This window comes from Ostrinia furnacalis, unplaced genomic scaffold, assembly GCF_004193835.3.
Source record: "Ostrinia furnacalis isolate ACB-3 unplaced genomic scaffold, ASM419383v2 OfSCF1083, whole genome shotgun sequence".
Lineage (NCBI taxonomy): Eukaryota > Metazoa > Arthropoda > Insecta > Lepidoptera > Crambidae > Ostrinia > Ostrinia furnacalis.
The window spans coordinates 328508-355919 of record NW_021131322.1 but is presented as its reverse complement, the minus strand read 5'-3'; the positions used below and the strand labels follow the sequence as shown (position 1 = coordinate 355919).

Here is a 27412-nt window from a genome sequence, read left to right as displayed (position 1 = left end):
TCAGCAGTGGACGTCCTGTGGCTGATAGTTGTCGATATCTAGACAATAGATACTTCGACGTTCGATAGCAAGTATGAAACCCATTGCGAACTAAATTAGATGAAATTCTTTAAACAATCACTGAACTTTTAGACACAACTTAATTATTTTCAATGCCACTACAAGGATGCATCTTTGTAAAGGATATAGTATCTCTGAAACATACCTAGAGCAACTTTTCATACATTTGAAATGCAAATGACCCTTGTATACGTATCGCTTGTTATCTACCACATAATCGTCGACCGAGTATAAATACAATAATGGCACTGGTTTACTTTAGACTCAGCGTTAACTTTATAAGTGCACTTGTTAAAATGTTCTTGTTACACTTTCTGTTAGTCACTTCAGTATTACAACTAACGTATACTGCATCCATTCAGGATGAATACAAAACATACAAAGGTTATAGATTGTATCGTGTTGTGGGCGACAGTCAAGAAATATTGAAGTTAATTAAAATGATGAACCAGTTAGCAGTAAGTAAATTAGTGTGTGCTTCGCGTACAGTGTATAATGAAAATGTTAGAAAATAGTCATTCATAAATTTATTCAATAAAAAAGACGGCAGTGTGACGCCAAGCTAAAAAACGCTACCTTTTTTAAAAGGGGGGTGCCGTCATTTCTAATAAAGTATATTAATTGAACCAATATTCACATTTATTTGTTCCTTGCCAATAGAAAACTGGATATCCAAGCAAAAAAATTCTAATGTAGAGTAGCATATAAACCTAATTTTAAACAGCTTAGGTACTATACTCGTGTTTATGGGCATTTTTCTGTGTAATTTAGGAAATACCTTTCTACGATGCACGCGGCGCTAGGGGCGACATACTGATCGCTCCAGAGTTGGTCCAAATATTCGAGGAACGCGTGCGTTTGGCCAACTTACAGGCCAACGTTGAAATTGGCGACTATTCTGAGTAAGTATTTATAAACCTAAATCGACAATTAAATTTATTTAACAACATACATAGTTACAGATATCCCAAGAGACGGTTTCATTATCATTACTTAATTAATTTTGATCCCAAGCTAATGAAAATCGGTTTCCAAAATTTTATGAAATGTTAGTTACTTTTCATTCATTTAATTGTTAATAACGTTTTTCCTAAAAATCTTAAGCGAGCATCATGGGAATCTTTTAATTAATAATCGATAGAATAATAATGATGAATAATTGATATTTAATAAGTCTTATTCGTATCACTGAGTCATGGACCTTTTTGTCTCTTATGAATTTTTGTATCTGTGAAAAACTGTAAATGAAACCTGTTTTGAGACAAATAAATACTTTCTATTCTATTATATTCTATTCTAAAAAATTCTTACTTTGGGGCTAGCTGGCGCTGTGTGAAATTGTCCAAAGATTAAAAAAAAATGCAATTGATTCATTTTCAGGATAATTCGTTCAGAAAAAACAGGGAGCCGCCGCAAGGGTTCTGATTTTTCATGGACAGCATACTATGACGTCGACGATGTGAGTATTATTTAAACATACTAGCGACCCGCCCCTGCTTCACACAGGTACAATGTACTTACTTAAAAACCTTCCTCTTGAACCACTCTATCTAATTAAAAAAACCGTATTAAAATCCGTTGCGTAGTTTTAAAGATATAAACATACATAGGGACAGACAGCGGAAAGAGACTTTGTTTTATACTATGTAATTATACGTATTTATACGAGTAATCACATCAGCTGTAAAATATTAATTATTTTGTTAATTATTCATCAGAAAGACTTCGAGCTCGTTTCACCATCTTCTGATAAAGGATTAACTTAATTCAACTACAATTTTAACCCTAATTTTAGCTATTTTTGCTGTAGATGGGCAGTCTAACCCAATACCAACAGTTATCAACATTTAGTTCAGCAGTTTAGGTTTGTAGAAGTAATTAAACAAACACCCAGACAGATAAAACTCTTGGATTGATAAAATTAATATTGGTACCAAGTAACTACTTAGTATTCTTTATTTGTATGTAGTATACATACGTACCATGAAAACAATATAGATTCCCAATGTTAGAAGGTTATGTGGGTACTTTAAATGTTTGAATTCTCTTACTGATATGATAAATAGTTGCCAGATAACGTATTCACCCTTATCTCGGGTAAAATATGCAAATTGATTTAGAAATAGGGATTCATGTGATTTACTACAAGTGGAGTTTGTGTGGAACATAATCTTATTATATCATGTAGAGATTTATTTGCTGATCGATATGAAATTAATTTTAAGATATTAGGTATAGTTTTAACTTATTTTCGATTTGAGTTTAATTAATGAGAGCCTAAAGAATCAAAGATGTCAATGGCAGAACCATTTTTGTGATTCGGAGTTCTTTTAAAACATAATTCTTTCATTAGTTTCTTTTTTATTAAAATACATGTTCGGATAATAATATTCCGACCGAAACTGATTTCTTAAAACTTTGCCATAGAGATAGATTGGGACCCAGCGAAAAAACATAGGATAGTTCTTATAGTGTTTATCCCGGTTCCAATAGGTACTGTGTGTTTATCATGAGTTTACGTTAGGTGTGCTCGCTAGCGAGTACCTATGTCAAAAAAATCCATAAAGACTTTAGTTCATGAAAGTAGCCGCTAGGGGCGCTGTCTCTGTCATACGTTTGATGTTATTTTTTTTTACGCAGTAAAATCATAGTAATGCTCATAGTAAGCACTCTCACCTATATTCAAGCGGACATAGCCGCGGATAAAAGCTAGTCTCCATAATCCTATTTAGCAATCAATGCTGAAATTATCTCTCATAAAAACATGATATCTATGTTAGAGATGAAACGGATAGTAGTTTGGCCGGATACCGGATATCCGGCCAGCTGCTAGGCCGGATAGCCGGATATCCGGCGGCCGGATAGTTGGCCCATTGTCTCGTTGCATGACGTGACGAGTTTAGCGCCGCACAGGTGCTTCAAACGCGATCAGTGGGTCTATTAGTAGACTAGACTAGTCACACTTTTCGAAAATCGAATCAGTCCGAATAGAATGTCAGATTTTGCCACTTGTCTAGGGGGCAGATAAATTCGGGCGATTTCGGTTGCCTTCGTGAGTGTGTGATTCTTTTACTTGCTGCGTAATCTGACCGAACTGCATCATCATGACATCAGACCATCAGTGAAAAATGATCGCCTGTTTTATTTGGCAATATTTTTACTTAACATACAGGGTGGCCAAAACAGTGAGGACTAAAAGAAAAATTTAGATTCCTTACATCAAGGTGTATCTAAATCACCCCCATGTGTATAATACGATTTTGCTTAGTTTAGGAGATACAGTTAATTTTGTGATATTTTAAAATTCTATGACCTAGTAGGGTTTAAAAAATTTTATCTTTATTTTGGGTTGATTTTTCTCAGATTTCTTTTTTTTTACAGATTCGTTATTAATTGCAGATATTTGAAAAAATAATCACCTTCCTATCTTTCATGCAAGATACAAAAGTTTTGCTAGAAACATTAAAATTATGCTTTTAGCAGAACACTGTCAAACTTTCAACTTAAAAGTTTAAGTAAAAAAAATTACTTCCATAGGTCCAAAACCATTTCAAAAACTGCGCCGTTTCCTGAACATTCATAATAATACAAAAAAACATGTACTTAATGGGCCATTATTTCCTGTAATCGCTCCACTAAAGTAGTAAGTCGGAGATTCCGTTACATGTTTTTGACTTTCTTAGAGTGAATTAATATTGGGAATCCTATTATTTCGGAAAATTCGGAATAATATTTTTTTTACTTAAACTTTTAAGTTGAAAATTGGTAGTGTTCTGCTAAAAGTATAATTTTAATGTTTCTAGCAAAACTTTTGTATCTTGCATCAAAGATAGGAAGGTGATTATTTTTTTCAAATATCTGCAATTAATAACGAATCTGTCAAAAAAAAGAAATCTGAGAAAAATCAACCCAAAAATAAGATAATTTTTTTTAAAGCCTACTAGGTCATAGAATTTTAAAATATCACAAAATTAACTCTATCTCCTAAACTAAGCAAAATCGTATTATACACATGGGGGTGATTTAGATACACCTTGATGTAAGGAATCTAAATTTTTCTTTTAGACCTCACTGTTTTATGGCCACCCTGTATATTTACTATTTATGTATTCGTCATAAGAGTGAATAGCTCAGAAAAAGAAATTAGTTTTTTTAAAGGCCTTAATATTATGGCTTTTTGTAACTTTTTGGACTTTAAATAAAAGCCGTCATTATTATAAGCCATTTTATTGATGTTTACCTCTAAGATTAAAGTATTTCATTTCATTAATAGGAAATTGTTGTAGTTTTTTAATATCCGGTATCCGGCCGGATAGTGAGTTACTATCCGGTATCCGGCCGGATAGTTAATTTAGGCCGGATATCCGGCCTACCGAATAGTTGCCGGATATCCGTTTCATCTCTAATCTATGTCCTTCGAGAATAAAACTTTCTGCGACCTAGATAGCCTATTTTTTTAATCAAGGCCATGCTCAATCACGATCTACTGTTGAGACTTAATTTACTAGGGGAGACCGAGGAGAGGTAACAGTAGAGAGCTTTGTGACATTGTCGATTTTTTAAAGTGTATTACCATCAGCGAGCTCGATTTGCGATTTTGTGAAAAATGTTATTGGCAGGTAGCTAATAGCTCATAAGATAGGTCCCCATAATTGATGTTTATTGTCCGTGGTGCATATATATCTTTTCATAAAGGTTACTAAACCTTTGTTTGTCACCTGTCAACTGTCATCCGCTTTGCAGCGAAGGAAAGTTGAACCTGATAACTTCGAACTACTCCTATGGTCTTCTGATTAATTTCATTCAATGAGAGTTTAACTTTCCCCCGGGACAAACTTGACCTTCACTGGCTGGGTTTTTATTGGCGGTCAAGCTGTAGATTTTGGGTACACAGGGGTTGCAGCGGTGGGAACGAGAGGTGGGAATAGTCACTTTTATCTGCGAGCTCACATTTGTTAGCTCGAGACTTGAATGTTACAACTCACCTCGATCTCCCCTACACGTATCTAAATTAGTAATAACCGTTTTCGTAGAACTGTTCTATCAAAGATTACTTAATAGGTTCCATCATCGAAGAGTTGTGGTATAACATTTGGAGTTTATAAATTAGTTTCCAGTTTGAGTGTGTTAGTTAGAACTTAATAAATAGTTATTTTGGGATAGTGAGCTAAAAGTGGGAGGCCTAATATAGTTGTCTCTTTGTTTTGATTATTACGACTTACCCATATTAATTTTTACAAAACATTTTTAAATTGGATGCCTAAAGTGGTGGATAGGTAGGTTAACTGTATTGTATGTAATTTTCAGTTATTTTAAAATATCATAAAAACCAGGTCGTTAAAGTATGTTTTATTTGCATTGCATTACTAGTATTTGAGTTATTCTACAAAATGAGGGCAAAAATATTACTCTACGTTTATTACTTCCGATGCTATTATTGAACAACATCGTTCCGTTTTTATACTTTATTTTACACAGACCTGCTATCGATGAAAAAAAAATTGGGCCAAATCCCTGATTTCAACTGTTTTCATCGATAAAATTGTCCGTAGATCACGCCCTTAAAGTTTCATCACTATTTCGTCGGACACATTGTATAGATAGATAATTTATAAGTAGGTAGTTCCTAACCACATATTTTAGAAGCTGGGGGCTTAGTGCGAGGAAAAAAATTACATTACTTAAATGTATGACGGATTGTACTTTATACATTCAAGAACTAAAATCTTCATAGATTTTTTTGACGCACTTGCTAGTGACGACATTCAAACTCGCACTAAACACACCGTGAAGAAAGTGCTAATCAAATTAATCAATACAATTGAACTTTCAGATCTACAAATACCTACAAAACGTGAGCAAGTCGCACCCCGATTCGACGGAGCTGGTGGTTGGAGGACAGACGTACGAAGGTCGCCAGATCCTCGGCCTTAGGATCAACACGCCTAGTGAGAATAAGAGCGACAACAAGCCCGTTGTGTTTATAGAGTCAGGTAGAGTTTAACCCATTTAGACCGATAATTATTTTTGTAAATAATAATTGATTTCTCAGCAAGAACTTACAAAGGGAAGCATAAAAATCATGAAAAAAATATTTAAAAAAATAATCCATAAAAAGGGGGCCGTGGGGAGCCCGTACCATATAGGGTACAGTAGGTCTATATGCATGCAAAACATACTAGTTGTTCAAAGCAGGTTTTTATTTACACTCGCGAGCAAAAGTATGGAATCACTTAAATGAAGTTGTTTCCACGCGATCTTGTGTACTAACGAATTTGTTAGTAACTAAAAATGTAGCACCATTTTAAAGATTAAACTTTTAACTTTAAATTGATACCAAATTCATTTCAATCACACCGGTATTTAAAAAGATATCCCGGTTGATGTGAAGAAGTAAGAAAAAAGACATGTACCAACTGTTTGATACGTCGCGAGTTGCGGCCTATTTACCCCCTATAAAAGCACGTGTTTTCGGATTTTTGCGTTCACACGTTGATCCATACACATCTCGGCTTCTTTTGACACTTTACCTGGGATTCTACACCTTCAGAAGCAGCACAAATCGTTGCACTATTGCAAGAAGGGCTAAGCCAGCGGGCTGTCGCACGTCAGCTCCACATAAGCCAGTCCTGGGTTTCAAAAGTTTTAAGACGCTTTCGGGAGACTGGTGGCTTTATCCCGAGACCAAGTTCTGAACATTGCCGGTGCACATCGCAGAGGGAAAACCGTTTTTTCATGTCAACTTCTCTACGAAATCGTCATTTGACTGGTATCGACGTCCAGCAAGAGCTCAGAAATGTTCGTAGGATAGCTGTTAGCGAGTGGACAGTTCGTCTAAGATATGAGCAATAAAATTTGACTCCAAAAAGGCCTGCCACAGGCTGGAAACTGACGGCAGGTCGCCGACAAGCACGCTTTCAATTAGCTCGCACTCGGAAGGCGAGTAATGGAGGCGAGTTTTGTTCTCCGATGAATGCAGACTGTTTTTGCAGTGCAGCAGTCGAAGAGGTCGGGTCTATAGACGGCCTGGGGAGCGATTTGTGCAGTCCTGGTTCGCTAAAACATTGGCTTATGGGGGTGGCTTGCTCGACTTCCCATCGAGATGTGTAGGAGCAAATTGAAAGCGTGCTTATCGGTGACCTGCCGTCAGTTTCAAGCCTGTGGCAGGCCTTTTTGGAGTCAAATTCTATTGTTTATATCTTAGACGAACTGTCCACTTGCTAACAGCTATCCTACGAACATTTCTGAGCTCTTGCTGGACGTCGATACCAGTCAAATGACGATTTCGTAGAGAAGTTGACATGAAAAAACGGTTTTCCCTCTGCGATGTGCACCGGCAATGTTCAGAACTTGGTCTCGGGATAAAGCCACCAGTCTCCCGAAAGCGTCTTAAAACTTTCGAAACCCAGGACTGGCTTATGTGGAGCTGACGTGCGACAGCCCTCTGGCTGAGCCCTTCTTGCAATAGTGCAACGATTTGTGCTGCTTCTGAAGGTGTAGAATCCCAGGTAAAGTGTCAAAATAAGCGGAGATGTGTATGGATCAACGTGTGAAAGCAAAAATCCGAAAACACTTGCTTTTATGGGGAGTAAATAGGCCGCAACTCGCGACGTATCAAACAGTTGATACATGTCTTTTTCCTTACTTCTTTACATCAGCCGGGATATCTTTTTAAATACTGGTGTGATTTAAATGAATTTGGTATCAATTTAAAGTTAAAAGTTTTATCTTTAAAATGGTGCTACTTTTTTTGTTATTAACAAATTGGTTTGTACACAAGATCGCGTGGAAACAACTTCATGTAAGTGATTCCATACTTTTGCTCGCAAGTGTATTTTTGTATGACATAAAATAAAAATAAAATCACATAATCACCAGTATTACTCTTGGCATAGCTTGTAAGTCGTTTTATGTGGCACTAATCACATTTGGTTATTTTTTCCTACCTTCTCCAAAGTTAGTGAGGATAGCTGAAGAAGACCTGGCTTCTTCTGACTTGTTACGTTTATTGCTATCAATAACCGCATTTAACAATACGATGACGGAAATTTAGCAAATCCATTGAAGAAAATTCTGAGGATAATCATTTATATTGACACTATCGTTATCGCCTGAATCTTCGTCAGTCTGATCACCATTAGCGGCCATCTGATAAGAAAGCAGTAAAAAAATACCAAAATTTTTTTTTCTAGAGTTGTGGCAATCAAGTGAAGCATCAATAGCCTAAAACAATGAAAAATAATAAAAATTAAATTACATTTTCTCGCATGATTTTGCTTATGCATAGACCTACTGTACCTTATAGGGTACACCTATTTTAGACTAGAAAAAATGGTATAAAAATAATCTCAATAATATTTTTTTCGTAGTTATGATATCTATTGTACTTTATTTTTGAAATAAAATGGATAAATAATATAATTTACCATGAATAATATGAAATATACCTTCTTGAATACATTGTAAATATTCTTTTTGTTTTCTGTCGAGAAATTTTAAAAATATTTCCGAAACCACCTGTTAAAACGCATTTTTTAATATTGTTATGTAAAATAATCACTTTAAGCTTACTGTCACAATCATTTTTACAAAATAACAACAGTTTGGTACTTCAAAATATTTTCAATAATATACCGTACCACATAGGGTACGGTAGGTCTAAATGGGTTAATTTAAGTTTAACCCTTAACCAGGCTCAAAAAAGGCATTGATTTTCAACCGTTTCTTCACAGCATAAAGTTAAAATTGATGTGGGCTCTGTGAATACCAGAGCCTTGTTAGGGATAAATAAACTGTCTAATGTTGAGTTGAGTTGAACACCAGTTCAACTCAATTAGAATAAATAATAATAAAATAAACTATCCACATTATTAGCAGAAAATTACCGCATTAGTTACTTACCGCATTGAACTATTTAAATGCAAGGTCCCGCGAACTAAGCAGGCTTACCATACCGCAAACTGTTGAACTTTTTAAACCTATTGTTTGTATTGTTGTTTGTTTGTACACAAAGGATATCAAAATAAATAGTATTACAACTTGGCTTCACTTTGTCACACAATGAAGTTCCATATTTTTATTCCACTAAGATTGAAAGTTGAAAAACTTGTTACTTCCCTCAGGAATCCACGCAAGAGAATGGATCACACCAGCCACAACCACCTACTTCATCAACGAACTGCTGACAAGTAACAACCCTGACGTCACCGCTCTTAGAGACCAGTTCGACTGGCACATCTTCCCGACTGTCAACCCTGATGGATATCATTACAGCATGACCAGAGTAAGTAGACTACTACAGACTAGTGACATGATAGTTAATACTGTCGTATCTACGGTAATATTTATAGTCCGGTCGCCTAGCACGTAGAATTTCATCTTGCATCCTTATCGTTTGCGCGTAATTATATTGCTGTCGCGACTATGCGACGGGCGGCCGCAGTGAGTGTGCGAGCGCGACAGCACCGAGTAGCTTGGGGTCATTCTCGGCGACTGGGCTTTAGTACTTAGTAATCAAGAAGTATCATTTGGATTGTAGACGGCTTGCACTCTTCATACATTTGGATTGGTTAGACGGCCTGTATTCTTACTAACCGGCCGCGGCAGTGGCCACTTGCCCCCTTGGGTAGACAAAGTAAGATTCGTGAAAGTACTTTGCTCCGTGTAGCGACCGCGAATTTGTATTTATCACGAATGTCAGAATGTGTAGGGCCCCAGAACTCTCAAATGCTTCTCGGTCCCATCAGTCCTTGACCAATCTACTGCCACTTCATTGCTAATCCTTTGAAATATAATATTATGTACCTAATCACCTTTGATCCCTAAGGAATCCTTATTAAACCTTGTCAAATCTTCATTATCAAGATCTCCATCATAGGTATATAATTTCTCCCGAACCATCCAATCAAGATGCAATTAACATGTGGAGACTATCTCACACACATAATATGTTAATATTATTAATTGCACTTTACGTCACATGCAGATAGCGATTTATTATATTCACAGACTATTGGAATTAGATTATTACGTAGTATTAGTAATGGTCGCTTTACTAGTTGTAGTGCTAAGATACAACGGGGATTTAAAAGGAACGAAGGAATGTTGTATGTACAACAACAAACAAAATACAGTAGCGAGTAGTCTGATGGAAGGGTAATTAATGTTGCAAGAAAATGAGGCAGGCTATCATTCTCATTGGAAATCAACCAAATCGTACATTTTGTCTCATTAATGACAAGTTTTAATTGGATGCAGGCTATCATTGGAAATGAAGCCTTTTGTCGCATTATGGACTGAAGATGAAATTGCTTTATTTCAGGATCGCATGTGGAGGAAGACGCGTTCAAAGTCGTCTACTTATTGCTACGGGGCCGACCCCAACCGCAACTGGGACCACAACTGGCTGCGTAAGTTAATTATTTCTGCTTTCTACTAATTTCTGTCCTAGAACTCTGCACTGAAAGAGAATACTATCCTATATATTTGACTCTAGCTAAATCTGTCTAGGCTGCGAAGCAATATTCTCACGTCCAAAATACCGCAGTGTCTCAAGACAAAAGTCTTGACCAGTGTATGTGGCCAGTCATAACTTATGGTTCTGAGACGTGGTCGCTTACTGTGGGCTTCATAGACATAAGAAAAGTTCAACTGCACGCAGGAAGATTTAATGAACGCTACTGACAAGTACTGACAACGCCACTCTTGTGGCGGAGTTTTGGGCTGACGCTGTGTAGGTTTGTTGTCGACACGACAAGAAGAAGTTCTCAAGTGGCGACCACGAGCTGGAAGACGTAGTGTGGGCAGGCCTCCCACTAGGTGGACCGACGATCTGGTGAAGGTCGCGGAAGGTGCCTGGATGCGGGCGGCGCAGTACCGGTCTTTGTGGAAATCCTTGGGGGAGGCCTTTGTCCAGCAGTGGACGTCAATCTGCCTTTTTAATTTTTAATCTATACGTTTCCAATCCTAAAACTTAATTAAAATTAAGCACACTTTCCAGAGCATGGTGCCACTAACAATCCATGCGACTATCAGACCTACGGTGGATCGAAACCCTTCTCTGAGGTGGAAACCAGAACCTTGTCAGAGTACATAGCGTCTTTGGAGAATCTCCTGGCTTATGTGGCGTTCCACTCTGACGCTCAGATCCTACTGGTTCCGTATTCGGACTCAGTGGAGCATACTGACAACTATGATGATTTGGTAAGTTGGTTTATACAGAGTGTGGTTTTGTAAAACAATGCCCATCTCAGGGGTGGTAGTACACACGAAAGTAATTACAAGAAAAATATTAAATCAAATTAGTAAAAACGTTGTTCAAACGTCTCCTAAAACTTTCGAGACGGCGCTTGTTACCGCCCGCACCACCCCCGCGTACCCCGCTACACCACCGAGCACATGCGGCCGCCACCCCAGGAGAGCGGGGGGACTGATTTTTCTTTTTTTTTCGGCATCAGTGTCCTGTATAACTACCTCACCTGAGATGGGCGTTGTTTTGTTTACAAAACCACACTTTTAAAATTCGCTCTTTTTACAACTACATAGATAAGTTGCAACAGTACCTACTTAGCTTGATGTGCTGTCGTCTGTACGTACATCGCGATTAAAACCTTGCCATTGCCTTGACTATTTTGCCATCATAGTTTTGTATAATTTGTTTACCCCTCTTGTTTTACTACAAAATGATAACATCAATAGCGTGGCAATCTGGCTCCTGGTGGCGATTGGAAAGAAGTGTAAATATAATTACATAGTTATTATTAATTGAGACGGAAATATACATGGAGGCAAACATTTGCCTGACACAGTATTTCATAAAAGCATAGTAAAAACAAATGAGTAGGTCATCTTCATAGAAACGCTCCGAGCGCGGTTTGTATGTGAGCGCGCGCCAATACGTATGCGGCGCGCATGCACACACTGACAAAATTCAGCGCACCTCACCGCTAATCAACGCTAACTTTTGTCAGTGTGTGCGTGCGCGCCGTACCTATTGGCGCGCTCACATACAAACCGCGCTCAGGCGTTTCTATGAAGATGACCTACTCATTTGTATTTACTCTGATAAAAGTCAATATTTATAGAGCTGATCGATTGAAAACCACAATAACGGCTGTTACCACGCGCTATTGTACTAAACTGATAATGATGTCTTCGAAACACAAATGGATACAAAGCAATCTCTGTAATCTCCGTAAATTACAATTAGTGATGCAATACTATACTTCAGCTGATTAGATTTATATTAATCAATAATGCATATTACTCGCATATCTATGTAGTTACAATTAATAGGAATTAACTACTATCTAATACAATCGTGGCTGTAGGCTGTAATCGATCACATTGACAAACTTTATGATCGAAATGTCACTGATTGACTGAATCACTCAATAATCACGAAATCGCAGAAACTACAAGTGCTAGGAGTCTCAAATTTTGCATGGGTGGGTGCTCACTAAGAACGGATTTTACGAAACCCCACCCTTGAGGGGGTAAAACGCGATCCACGCGTACGAAGTCGCGGGCGGCCGCTAGTTTTTCATGAAATCCCTAACTCTCCAGTTTCACTACTTACCAGTAAGTGAAGACACCAGTGTGTCTTCATAATTCTGAAGAATAAAACCAATAAATACAAAAGCTTTAGCAATCGAACAATCTCTAACTCAACGTGTTTTTTGGCTAAATTCCTTTGCAAAGTAACCCCTACATTAAGACTTCCAACTCCAGCGTTTCCCGACGGTGTAGGTGTAGATGTGATCTCCAGTCCAGGGTTTCCCAAACTATGGGTCGCGACCTAGTGGTGGGTCGCGAGCGAACATTGCGTGGGCCCTGCCTGTAGAACGACACACCACCATACCGATCCAACCGCTGGGCAGCGGGCGAAATTTCCTATAGGTGGGTCCCGAGTTTGGAAAATTGTATTAGATGAGTCGTAGCCCAGACAACTTTGGGAATCACTGCTCCAGTCAGTTCCTGAATGTAATTATGTAAATACGCGGGTGCACTGCCAAACGACTTGTCAAGTACAGCCAAAATCGAGCTTAACCGTGTAAGCCCATTTGCTAGACGGAAGCAAGCCTGATTGCAGGTCTTTGTTTGGTTTAAGATGACGTTTTAGCAATAGACTTCTTAAGATTGCCTGTGAAAGTCTTGTGCCTCTCCTGGTATCTTAGACAAAGACTATGAGATTTATTTGCAAAGAATAGGTTGACACAGATAGTGTTGTAAATACATAGTGGTGCATTCTGCTAAAAATACATGCAAATGTTTTGTTCAGAAATTCCTGAACACTGTAAAAGCAGGAAGTGGTCATCAAAGGGAGACTTTAGTTTTTTTAATCCGCGCATGATTGGAAAAGCCGACCCCGCGTAACGGGTTAAGGCGAAGCAGAAGAATCGACAATAGGCAAAAAATATTTGAATAGGTTGGAAATGAAGTACTAAGTAGGCACTGTACTTACTTTCCGCATAAAAACGTATTTTACAGACATAATTAGTTTATTGTGCCTTATCTTTGTAGTAAACTTAAAAGTGTTTCTGCTTCCAGCTATTTTTCTGGACCATACTTATGTCTAATGCATTTTATTCAGGTCCAAATTGGCAAGACGTCTTTGGAATACGGGCGGCAAGTCAACGGGGAGGAATATGGTGGACCAGCGACGGCTGCTGAGATTTTATGTAAGTTTTTATTACATACTTTAATTGCATATAAAACGATACCAAATGAATAACGAGGCTCGGTGGACGATGGATTTTTTTATGTAAAAGAACTAGTTAGAGTATTAGAGTCGTGAAAAGCTTGTGATCGCTAAAGCACCTTTCGAAAAACCGCCGAATGTTGAGCCTTTTTTCACTTCTTACTCTAATTGCTTCAATGGTGCGTATTTGAAGCACTCTAGTTTCGCCAATGTCTAGTCTTTAGAGACAGTTGACAGAGGAATTTGAAGTTTGTCCGGTGATAATTCATTCATTCTTCATTATTTTTTTGTTTTAAGCTATGGACCCAAAGTAAACTTTCTCCTTGCGTCAATATATTTTCTAAAGCACGCGCGTTGTATGCCTATCACATAACTTCGAAAATAAGAGCTTAGGTATCAAATCCACACCGAATTTCCAGCGTTTCTTTTGTCTCGAGTCTCGTCTCTATGTAGGTCACGTGAAACTTCGGTTTACCAAATTAATTTAGCACTTTACTTTTCCTGTATTTTTTGCTGAAAACGATATCTTCTGTTTTTAAGCCAATGAACAAAACCGTGTTTCGGTAACTGATATTTGTCTGAAGTGTAATAATTTTGCTGAAATGTGACGACACTGTAAATGCAGATTTATAAATTGAGGTCTTACACCCGTATTCACAAACGATGCTTGCTTAAGTGAAGCAGCAAATCGAGCGCACAGCGTTGAATAGAGCTCTGTGATTGGTTCTTGTGTGACCCTGTGTGTCCACGAGCACTATGAGACCTCATAGTAATGTTTGTTAATACGGGCGTTATTTTAATAATTCGTTGACTCCGCATGTCACAATGACTCAAGAAAAAAATCACGAAGGAAAAGTATTATTATTTCACATGTAATCATTTGCAAAGTACCAGGAAGTTGCTGGATGCAAGTCGCTTCCAACAAGCTATTAGGGAAACCATTTGAGTAAGTGGCGGCCTACACTCAGCAGTGGACGCACTGAGGCTAAAATGATGACAATGATGACGAGAGAGACCCTATTTACTTGATGCCATATAAATTAGTAATAGTCCAGTAGAATTAGCTTTTAAATCGGAAATAATTCCTACAAAAGATTTTATTGTTTTAATGGCTTCATTGGTTGCCCATTAAGACTCTCCTAAGTTTTCGACTTCGACGGAGTTGTGCTTAAGTGGTGGGGGCCCCCGAAAGAGGCATTTTTTCGGTTTTCCGGTTATACCGCGTAAAGGACTTACCCTATCAAAAAATGGTCTTCATAACGGTTGAAGGGCACTTAATCCTGCATTGAATAAGACCAAATTCATATGTTCTGGACAAACCGTTCTCGAGCTAATGTTCGGCAAAGTAGAAAATATACGTATAATTAATGACCCTCTCCACGTCCAATGGTTTGTTACCCACAGGCTTCCAAGTCTTGAAAAGGGCCACCTCAACCAGTGTAACCCTATCAAGGCTTACGAGCTTGATGCGCCTATCCTTGTTCGTCCCAGCCGTTCCTTAACTGCGGTTGCTGCACCTCTTCCTGACTCTCACCTGAACGACTCTGTGTTACCTACTGTGGCTGCCCCTCTTCCTTGTATCCTCCTGCATGACTACGTTGCCTAGCTGTATGGCTGGTCTAAGGTTCGACGCCAAAAATCAACAACAGCAAGTTCATATTAAAACGCTGAAGAGTTTTTTGTTTGTTTGTTTGAACGCGCTAATCTTAAGAATTACTAGTTTGATTGAATTATCTGCCAGATAATCATAATAGGGATGTTTCCTGGGTAAAAACGTAAGATTTTGAATAAGTCCGTCGGTTAGCTTATCAAAAAAAATACTCGACAGTATTTTTCACTTTTTCAAACTAATGAAAATTTAAAGAGGTAAAGAATAAGAAAAAAAATCTTTATTTGACACAAAAGGAAAATAAAGGGACATAAAACACATGCATATTTTGTGCCAAAAAGGCGCCCGCTCAGCATTAGTCGAGCCACGCCTGCATGCACGCGTGCCCCGACACACAGAATAAGTAATAGTACAGGTACAGAAGTATTACTCCGCAAGACGATTTAAATAAATGCGAGTCTTGCTACGACGCGATACAGTGGAATTCAGCTCGCACAGCACTACGTACCTACAATTTTATTCACCTACAAGTTTTGTCTCTTTCTATCGCGTGCCTCTGAACTCTTCTTACGCTGTTAGGGTTACTGTCTAGTGAAAAAAATAATTAATCTAGTTATATGTCATGAGGTACGTATGTAGGTAAGTACGCATTTATTATGGAAAAAGAGGGAGAGGCCTTTGTCCAGCAGTGGACGTCATTTGGCTGAAACGAACGAACGCATTCTGAGCAGTAGTCATGGTAGGTTAGGTTCCNGGGGCCCCCGAAAGAGGCATTTTTTCGGTTTTCCGGTTATACCGCGTAAAGGACTTACCCTATCAAAAAATGGTCTTCATAACGGTTGAAGGGCACTTAATCCTGCATTGAATAAGACCAAATTCATATGTTCTGGACAAACCGTTCTCGAGCTAATGTTCGGCAAAGTAGAAAATATACGTATAATTAATGACCCTCTCCACGTCCAATGGTTTGTTACCCACAGGCTTCCAAGTCTTGAAAAGGGCCACCTCAACCAGTGTAACCCTATCAAGGCTTACGAGCTTGATGCGCCTATCCTTGTTCATCCCAGCCGTTCCTTAACTGCGGTTGCTGCACCTCTTCCTGACTCTCACCTGAACGACTCTGTGTTACCTACTGTGGCTGCCCCTCTTCCTTGTATCCTCCTGCATGACTACGTTGCCTAGCTGTATGGCTGGTCTAAGGTTCGACGCCAAAAATCAACAACAGCAAGTTCATATTAAAACGCTGAAGAGTTTTTTGTTTGTTTGTTTGAACGCGCTAATCTTAAGAATTACTAGTTTGATTGAATTATCTGCCAGATAATCATAATAGGGATGTTTCCTGGGTAAAAACGTAAGATTTTGAATAAGTCCGTCGGTTAGCTTATCAAAAAAAATACTCGACAGTATTTTTCACTTTTTCAAACTAATGAAAATTTAAAGAGGTAAAGAATAAGAAAAAAAATCTTTATTTGACACAAAAGGAAAATAAAGGGACATAAAACACATGCATATTTTGTGCCAAAAAGGCGCCCGCTCAGCATTAGTCGAGCCACGCCTGCATGCACGCGTGCCCCGACACACAGAATAAGTAATAGTACAGGTACAGAAGTATTACTCCGCAAGACGATTTAAATAAATGCGAGTCTTGCTACGACGCGATACAGTGGAATTCAGCTCGCACAGCACTACGTACCTACAATTTTATTCACCTACAAGTTTTGTCTCTTTCTATCGCGTGCCTCTGAACTCTTCTTACGCTGTTAGGGTTACTGTCTAGTGAAAAAAATAATTAATCTAGTTATATGTCATGAGGTACGTATGTAGGTAAGTACGCATTTATTATGGAAAAAGAGGGAGAGGCCTTTGTCCAGCAGTGGACGTCATTTGGCTGAAACGAACGAACGCATTCTGAGCAGTAGTCATGGTAGGTTAGGTTCCTATACTATCCTAAGAATTATTGATTACCTACATGGCCAACATACTTTTCAGCATCTTTGGGAAGCGAAAAAAAAAAAGATAAATAAAATCCGGTAGATTTCTTTTCGAATTTAAACACCCGAACGCCGCACAATATTTATTTCTCTTTATGTCCATTTTTAAATAATACTTCGATCATAGAATTAGGTACTACAACGCACGCCAGAGCGTCCTGACGGGCGCGCGCGTGACACTCGACTGATATAATACCCGCCGGCGGGGCGCTTCGCTGTAGGTAATTATCGGATGTACCGCGCGGAGTGAGCCAGGCCTGCCCGACGCTGGTTTTCATCAGTTTTTTTTTGTAAAGCGCGTCAAGGCGTGCTTAAAAGTGTAGCACTCTGTGACGTCACGCGGAACTCCAACGCACCATAATTTCATAATAACTTGTTTGATTGACAAATAAAAATACACGTGTCCAATATTTTTTTATAATGTAATTGATATACTAAAAGATAACTTTTAGGAAATTAATCTATTCATTTCAATTGTTTTCCAGACAAAGCCTCAGGTGGCAGCATGGACTGGGTTCGAGAGAAGTTAGGAACCCCCATCGTGTATACCTACGAGCTCCGAGGTTCCTACTTCCACTGGCCTGCAGAAAAAATCTACGAGCAAGGAGACGAGGTCACGCAGATGCTAATCGGACTCTTCAAGGAGGCGAAGAACTTGGGATACTACTAGATCTTATGTACCTACTTAGAAATAAGGGCCAGATTTGCCAGTTCCTGATTGGATATCAAACATTAAACACTAAAAAATAAAGATAGCTACCGGTGATTTTTTCTACCTAATAATTCCAAGTCCCATGATACTCGAGTGTCACATGTTCAAGTGCCACAAGGATACCAAACGTTCGTTGTAGTAGTACCTACTTATTCGCATAGATCGTTTCATCCACGAAGACGCGCCCCACCAATGTTTGGTCAAGGGAAGCGCGGGGTGCGGGGAGTTTGATCCGAGCAATCCGAGCGTCATTATTGTAGTATGCGTGAGTGCACTTATGGATAATTTAGTGTGTACCACTAACGCTCAAACATTGACGGAAGAAACGATTATAACCGACAATTAATTTAGGCTATCAGGGACTCTATCAGGCCTGAATACTCGTATTATAAATTAATGCACAAAAGTCGATTCAAACTCAAGTCTGTTATTGGTTTAATTTTTATGGACTAACTACCTAACTAATCACAAGATTGAATCGGAGTCATATTTTGAGCCCCAAGTAACACAGCTTTGTCTCTGATTTGTGAGTTTTAATACATGAAATGGAATAAAAAATATTTAGTAAATGAATTGTCTAATTTTTCTGACACAGCAGACGTACCTACTACATAAATATAAAAACACCCTCATTAGAGATTTTTGTATTACATGGGAATCGAACCCGCGACCGATAGAATGATAGCCCGATACGTGAACCACCAGGTCAGCCTTCCGTCTAGTTCTCAACACTATTGCGAAAGTTTTACGACTCTATCTAAAGGTTCGCGATACTTTCTTTTGTTTTAAACTCTGTGCCAAGTTACGTGTCTTGGCCGCGGTACAAAGCTATTGTAAAACATTTTTAAAGTAACAACTTTAATTCCGTTGTTTTGCTCGCAAAATGAATAAGTACAAAAGATAAGTAGGTGCTTAGTGTTATCGCAAAATAATTGACCGATTTTAACTTTCTTTATGATTTTAAAATTGTTGACGCGCATAGAAATTTCAAGATACTAAGTAGGTAGGGTAGACCGGGGACAATAGTACCATTTTTTGGAAATTGTTCAATATTGAGAAATCTAATGAAATATAACTTATTCTGTTAGTATGCTGTAAAAACTAGACTCCTAAGCTACAAATTTAAGCATGCAGAGTTGAACTATTCTTTCGAATACTTAATGAAAAACGAGTTTGAACTGTACGATGTCTCATGTTACAATTGACCCCTACAAAGGGTCAATTGTACCAATAATATATGAGGCTATAAAAGTCGTTATGTTTATCTAATCATCACCTTTATTGGTATTCTGTACTCTTAATCGCCTACAATCATCATTATTTATTAATTAAGATCGAAAATATTTAGGAACAAGTATGAAAAATCAACACTAAAGTTTAAAAACAAAACAATAACTTTTCTTCCATAAAAATGAAAAAGCTAACTGTTTTTACATAATATGCCATTTATTTGGCTCGGATATTGCTCCTGAAACAACAATAAGCATAATAACAATGATAGAATAATCAAAACTTAAAAATCTAGTTTTTGTATGAGGGTACAATTGACCCCTGGTACAATTGACCCTGATTTATTTATACCTACTAATGCTTCGCCCTTTTAAAAATTTTTCATAAGCCTGTTCATAATGGAATAGATCCGTTGATCCGTGATCTGTACTTTTGACTCTACGTCGAGGCATCTAAAACAAAACGTTCAAATACTTAGTTACTTACTGAATTAAGCTAAAATGTACATATTCAGAAGGGTTTTAGAAACCTATATTAAAATATTTTAAGTAGGCATTTAGGTACTTATATCACCTTTTTATCGACATCTACCTACTTATTTAATAAAACACATTAACTATTTTTTCAGTAGGTAGGTATGCCTATAATTATAAAAATATAATTGTAAAAATGTAAAATAACCACGTGAATGTTTTATAATAACTTATTTTATTATAAGTATAGGTACTTTAAAACCAATTTAAAATATTAAGTATAAAATAAGGTTCCGGGGGTTAATTGTACCACGGGGTTGATTGTACCGCTACAATTGACCCCATGGAGACTGGTACAATTGTTCCAAGTAGGTAGTCAAGAGAACTTCACCTAAAATTCAGTCATTTTCACAGTAAATGCCAATAATTCGCTGTCGATACAAAGTTTAGAGCCTGGATAAACTATTGACAACAATACTTTGGTAACAAATAGCATATTAGGCAACTTATGGGCTCATATATTTGACATAAAAACTTACTGCGGCTGGGCAAAAAACAAAAATCCTTCCTGTACACCTTCGTTTTTCAGCGCAAGCGCCGCCGACTGGTGAGCGGATGGAAACACAAAAAGCGCATATTCTGACGCTATGCACACAATCTAACGTCGCTTGTATGAAGAAATATCGCCGATGGTACTATTGACCCGTGGTACTATTGTACCCGGTCTACCCTACTACTTATTTACCCTCGAAAAAATGAGTCGTTTCTACGGAAATAAAATTCAACTTATACACAAGTGTGTATAAGTGAATTTTCTTTCTTAAAATATTGTCATCATCAAGTCATTTAGTCTCCACAGTAGGAGGACGATCGTCTTTAATTTACCAGAGACTTAAGAGAAAATTCCGTCTTCACTTCTCACGCTGGCCAGACGGATTGGTGAGACCTGATATTCGCACATTTCTTCCGTAACGCCTCAGATGATAGGTAATGATTAAGTTTGTGAGGATGGATAGATGTTTTTTACTCTTAGGCCCAGAGCAAACGGTGAAACGCAACTGCAACGAAACTGCAACTGCTAGTTACTTTTGAGTTGCTTCCAAGTTTCTGCCATAGCGTCCGTTCTGGGCCTTACGCAAACAGTACTAAACCGTTTATAAAACTCTGTATAGAAAACAACGATTGTCCTTATCAAATTTTTAATGAAGAAGTACTGGAGACTGGGTTCGGTTGCAACAGGGTACGGTTGTAACAACTCGACAGTTGCTCGGCAGGTGAGGGGTACAAAGGGAAGGGTATTCGGGCGACAAGACAAATAAGGTTGTATGGACTAGTCGCCCGTATGCCCTTCTCCTTGTAAGCCTCACCTATCAGAGCGTTGTTCGATAAACATTCGAGTTGTTACAACCGTACTCAGTCTCCCCTACACGCGGGTGAAACAGAAAATTTACAAATTCCAGAATATCATGATATTTACTATAGACAACAAGCCTACGGGATTATTAGCTGGCTGTGAAGCTATCGTCACTAAGCCGGGGCTTCGACGGATCGTAGCGATGTCATAACGGATCCCGGATTATACTTGTCGCCTCCGCTTGCAAACACGCAATTAATCTATCTTGTCATTGTTTATCGACCACAGATCATGAGAATCAGCCAGCATAATGCAAACAAACAGGCTATGAATGAAGGCTGGATGCGTAGTGCACTTTTATACATTACAATTTATTATTATTATTATGTACACACACACAGTTTTGTTTTTTAAATATTATCTTTTTATTTATAAATATCTTATCACATCTTTTCTACTTCGTCTATATCGTATGTTATTATTTTCTACTACGTCTGTATTTACACTTAAAATTTATACGCGCACTATTATTATTATTTATGTATGTATATTTTATGCAGTATAGGTTAGTGTCAGTGACTCTCACTCGGCATGGGGCACACTGAAAACCAGCGTCGTGGCTTCCCTCACCGGGGGCCACGGCATATGCTGAGTGGGGTCCCATTGCGATGGGCATCGCTGTGCGACAGGGTGGCACTGCTTAGTTTACTTGCTCACTCATTGTATGTTTTATGTCACCTCTGTCTTATTTGCTTTTTTTATTTTTATTTTACCTCTTTTGTCTTTTGTGATGTCCATGGCAATAAATGTTTCTTTCTTTCTTTCTGTTCTTTCTTTCTTAGTGCGTAATGGCGGATGTACACTATGCGGGAAATTGGCCAAGAACTAATAGTGTGAACACCAGCTCGGTTACTTTCTCCTCTCTTCCCGCGTGCGTCCCCCATACTTCGATGTGCTAGCGCTTCGACTTGAACAATTTTCCGCATAGTGTACATCCGCCATAAAACTGTTCTTCTTCTTCTGCCTCGCCTTATCCCATTACGCGGGGTCGGCTGTACCAATCAAATGGAGGCGCCTCCATTTGATTCTATCTTTGAATCGCCTTTTCATGTAGAGCATAGAGCAGTAAACAATTTTATAATATAGTATTGAAAACTGCGATAATCTACAAGCATTTTCAGCGTTAGCCATGGCGCAAACGAAAAAGAAGTGTTTTATGAACATTAAAGCACTGCCTTCCTGTATATCTACCTACTACTGTTTTTACAATTAAATTTTACCTACATTATTCAATAAAACTTTTAGCTTCGATGAAATTAAATCTGGCGAAAATTATCCATTAAAATACCGTTCAGAAACGAACTACTTACATCAAATTAATTAGAATAAGTAGGTTGTACTATTTTAGCTTTATGTCGTTGTCATAGTACCTTAGAATTGGATACCATGATGATTGTGTTCTAAGAGTAGGCGCACACCGTTGATTTTTCGTCGGCCGACAGTTTAGTCGGGCAGTTTGATCAGTATGGGCATGTATGGGAGTGCGCAGACTACGCCGATTCGATTTGGCCGATTCTTCATACAATTTAAATCGGGCACAACTATCCATACATGCCCAAGCCCATACTGATCAACTGCCCGACTAAACTATCGGCCGACGAAAAATCAACGGTGTGCGCCTACTCTAAAACAGAACCTTTTAAATTCCTTTACAAAATTGCTTCATTTGAATTTATATTCTTATTGAATTGTTAGAATCTATCCGATTCAATTTCTTTTTATGGATTTTAACAATATCTGGCGATAAAAGAACGCTTACTTATTAAATTAAAAATTAAGATTTTGACTGCAAAGAAACTAGACACAATGGAAAATCTTGAAAATTGCATAATATTATCTATACTGGTACCTACACATGATTGCAATTTGATTTCAATTAACGCACTTAAGTAATTATTATGAAGAGCATTACTGAACCTGTGTCTCTACCACAGGTATGGAGTCTCTACAGTCTACATTAAAACAATAGGTATTTACATAATGGGCCATTGGGCCGATTGAGCCATGTCGCCTATGGCGGTTCATTAAGGCTGAGTTGCACCACCTAACTTTGACCGTAACTATAACGATAACCGGTGCTTTTTGTATGAAGTTTGACAGATTTTTGACGTTTGTCAAAGTTAAAGTAAGATGGTGCAACCCAGCCTACGAGTGATAGATAAACTGTAGGAAAAAAAGTAATTTATTTCATCAACACACTATAAATATAATATACAGTGTATAAAAATGTTACAGGCCACGGTGCTACGGCTGCCATTTTGATAATTTAACTTTTTCTGAAATACGAGATAGGTCTAAAGCTATTAATTTTTATGGCAGAGATTACCACAAACCCTGAGTGGCATTAAGAGCTAGTTCTTCATGAAAAAGGCATCATCAGAGCCAAACTTCTGGCAGTAATGTTATTACCCTCACTATTATGTAGCCAGCATCTGGAGGATTCCAATATTTATGAGGATCGAGATTCCGACCTTCAGTCGAGTTGTCGATAAATTAAAGTTTCAGCAGCCATTACAAAACTGATACGCCTGAAAATTTGGGGTTGGGGAAATATGAAGTTATTTTAACCGATACGCAAACAGAGAATCCGTTTTTTTTAATATAATACACAAGTACTTAAAATTACTAACTATTATTCCCGTTGACCTCTTTCGGTAAGTTAAACCTATGTATAATAAATATAATTGTTAGTGTTAGAAGTGGGTACACAACCACAATAAGCCATGTATACGTGGGGATTCTAACTACCAGCCCTCGAATCGATAATTTGACACTGACACCATTCGCCGTTTATAGCTGTTTCTGATCATATGAGTGGTGAGAATTGCTAAAATCAAGTGGCAGTGGGCGGGGCACATAGCTCGTAGAGACGATGGCCGTTGGGGCAGGAAAGTTCTCGAGTGGCGACCACGGGCTGGAAAACGTAGCGTGGGCAGGCCTCCTACTAGGTGGACCGACGATCTGGTAAAGGTCGCGGGAAGAGCCTGGATGCGGGCAGCGCAGGACCGTTCATTGTGGAAAACCTTGGGGGAGGCCTTTGTCCAGCAGTGGACGTCATTTGGCTGAAACGAACGAACGAACGAACGAGTGGGTGCGACATAAAATAGTCCAGCGAACGAGGGGAATAGATTAAGCGACTTCAAATCGGCAGTCATAGGCTCAGATTGAACTCAGCCTGAACTCAGCACCACATAACTTTAACCGTAATCGTTGCTTTTGTACGGAGTTTGCCAGATGTTTATGTAGGTTAAAGTTAAAGCAACATGGTGCAACCCAGCCTAAAACTGAAACTATTGAACTATTGCCATCTAATTATTAACTAGCCTTCGAGTCTCCGTGATTTTGAAGGTGTGAAATATCTTATTAAGGATCAGATTTTGCAAATTTCTTTCTCACAGAAGTTACAATGGTTCTAAAGGCGTGTGTTTAACAGCCTTTGTAGCGACAACGTATAGTTAGTTCCCGTTCAACAATCAAAGACGAAGTTTGTAAAGTTCGAAGATAAGTCGACTCGAGTCGGACAAGGTTAATGGAGATTGTGTTACCAGCTGCTGTGAAACGTTTTTTTCTAATCAAAGAATTTTGTGCATAAAGAAGTACGTACTACCGTACTATACTATAATATTTATTAAGTTTGTTCAACACAAACGGACGAACTTTTTCAAAACTTTAATTGTGCATATTTGTTTAGGAATGGGTGTACACGTATTTAGTAATTCATTTTACATTACATGAAAACCATGGGAGTTTTTGGGTAAAAAATATTTCAGTTTTAGCGCCATCTCACGCAAATACATCGTACCATCAACTATCAACTTGTGACTAGAAGCTACTGTGCTAGAAGTCTTGGTTGTGATTTTCAGACAGCAACAAGACAATATTACGCGATGTGATAGTAGGTACTACAGAATAATAATAAGTACTACGAGTAATATAGTACTCTGTACTTACGATATTCGAGATCAAAAATAATTAATTCTGAATTTTCTATTCCATTCGATGGAAACTTCTCTTTCAGTGATTTGGAGTAAATTCAAACTTTCAAAGAATTATTTCCAAGGTCTTATGTAAACATTGAGAAATAAATTAGGTTACATTCCAGGCCTAAGTAATTTTTCCAGGCTAGGTTTAAATTGGGGCTGGAGGAGCGATTCATCTTCGTCAAGTGACTTTTGTATTACGTGCCTCGTATGTGCTGACGTCTCAGCTACCTCGTTGCCGCGAGGGTAAGGCCGTGGCTTTACATAGAGCGGTGAAGCTTAATTTCAATGGGAAACTAAACTTAAAACCGTTGCATTAACTCATCTATATTTACTTATGAGAACATACCTGGAAAAACGTAATAACCCAATTTATTTTTAACCAACTGTTTGACAGAATGACGTCTGATGGGTCAAGATTAGGAAGTTTGGTAAAACATTTCAGATTTAATTGACTCAATACAATCAGAGTTATTGTTGAAAATGTAGCTTAGATAGGATGCCACGCTATGCAATGCCTTCGTACGTGGGTGTTTTTCTTTTTTTTTATTAAAAAAAATGAATATTAGTCCCGTTCGCCTCTCGTACTAAGCTATAAATGATTGTGTTACGAGTGGGCTCACCATAATAGTCGAGCAGAGCCACGGCGGCGGGGTTCGAACGCGCGTTCCTCGGATGTTGAGTCGGCCAGTCCGACCCCTTCACCGTTCGACTATTGTGGCTTCGAAACATCAAGCGTTACTAAAAGAATATTGCTCTACGCTCACTCCCAAACCGCATCTCCCCCTTTATTTTTCGAGGCGCGATGTCGTCGGGCAATTGTGTTTCAGATGAAACGGGCGCAATTGTTTAGGATTTTGAATGTATGCCCAAATTACGAGTGCTCGCATTGTTTCGAACAATGGCGGCTCAATTATTGCCCGGGAAACGAAGATATGTCAACAGATAGTAACAGAAGACAATCAGTTTATACTTCATTTTGCTTACGCACACAGGCGCGTGTTTCAGGCGGGTGGCTTTCGCGCTCGCACTGGTTTTAACTGGTTTGCCATACTCACGGACACCGTGAACATTGTCAATGTGTGCGTTGCCCGAGCGCACTTTGTATGTAGATTGTCTTCTGCTCCTATAGGTGTAAGTAACAGGTTGAGTAGGTATTTTATATAAAATATAAGTAATAACCCCAAGTTTTTATTCAAATGATATACAGACAGATCATAACATTTTATTTTTGTCGCAAAAATTAGGCCCTATAAAGTAGAAGTAACATATTAAATACTTACATTTTATATTTTTTTATTATGTGAAAACATACAGAGCAGTTAAATTATACTCTCTATTCAACATTCATGCTTCATAAAATTAACTCTGCAATCAAAACATGGAAAAATATAAATACCAGTAGCATAATGATTGTACTGAGATTCCTTACAAAATTATGTTTTCTTTTAACTCATATTATATCTTACTAGTCCAGTCATTACGTACATTCAAAAAAGAAAATGAATTTGCGCTTCTAATTTTTTAATATGTTGTAGGGGATACCTAGAAAAGCTTAACTTGAGATTGTCGACCAAGCTTTCCTAGGAGCTTTCGCCGCCATGTTGAAAAAAGGGGTAAAATTTGTTTTTCGGCAATAACTCGGCTATCCGATGAGATTCGAAAATTTTTGTAGGACACTTTTTGTAGCTTTCTTTGTGCTCTACAATAACGCCCGAACCATTTTTAGCGTATCATGCATCGTTATCGAGATATCGATCGATAAAGTCAAAAATTTTGGACACAAATTATTTCGGAATAATTAAATAATTAACGTCAGATACGTACAACATAACTTCGAAGGAAAGGTTGCAATCATATTCGACGGTTATCCGACTGATATGACACTCGCTGGAACGAAAACTTCGGAAAGAGTACGACGTTCGAGAAAAAACCAATCGCCGGAGTTCACATTCGATGAGACAACTACTCCAAAAGTTAGCCAGGAGAAGTTTCTCACAAGGGATCAAAACAAGAACCAACTAATACAAATGCTTTGCCGTTACTTAAAAAAAAGTAATTAAAAAGTAATTAAAAGTAATTAAATTTTACTTTTTACTTTTTAATTAATTATTTAATTATTTCGGAATTTTTTATATTTATTAAGACCCAAAGAAAAAAAAACAAAAAAACAAAAATTGTGTCCAAAATTTTTGACTTTATCGATCGATATCTCGATAACGATGCATGATACGCTAAAAATGG

At 38.1% G+C, this 27412-nt stretch overlaps 1 protein-coding gene across 1 annotated transcript; it reads left to right on the top strand.

Moving 5' to 3' along the window:
* The first annotated feature begins 340 nt into the window (after nt 1-340).
* LOC114351074 (zinc carboxypeptidase) lies at nt 341-18174 on the top strand. The gene is made up of 9 exons (XM_028302121.1): nt 341-518; nt 832-962; nt 1441-1519; nt 5894-6053; nt 9183-9343; nt 10382-10469; nt 11060-11262; nt 13652-13739; nt 17845-18174. Exons 1-9 carry the CDS (start codon nt 357-359, stop codon nt 18027-18029), a joined length of 1257 nt encoding a protein of 418 aa, XP_028157922.1. The 5' UTR covers nt 341-356; the 3' UTR covers nt 18030-18174.
* Nucleotides 18175-27412: the final 9238 nt, after the last annotated feature.

Bases quoted from the DNA above. Each gene is read 5' to 3' on its own strand.
- LOC114351074 (XM_028302121.1), top strand. From the start codon at position 357: ATGTTCTTGTTACACTTTCTGTTAGTCACTTCAGTATTACAACTAACG. The intron at 963-1,440 runs GTAAGTATTTAT...ATTCATTTTCAG, and splicing joins GAAATTGGCGACTATTCTGA to GATAATTCGTTCAGAAAAAA. The intron at 10,470-11,059 runs GTAAGTTAATTA...CACACTTTCCAG, and splicing joins CTGGGACCACAACTGGCTGC to AGCATGGTGCCACTAACAAT.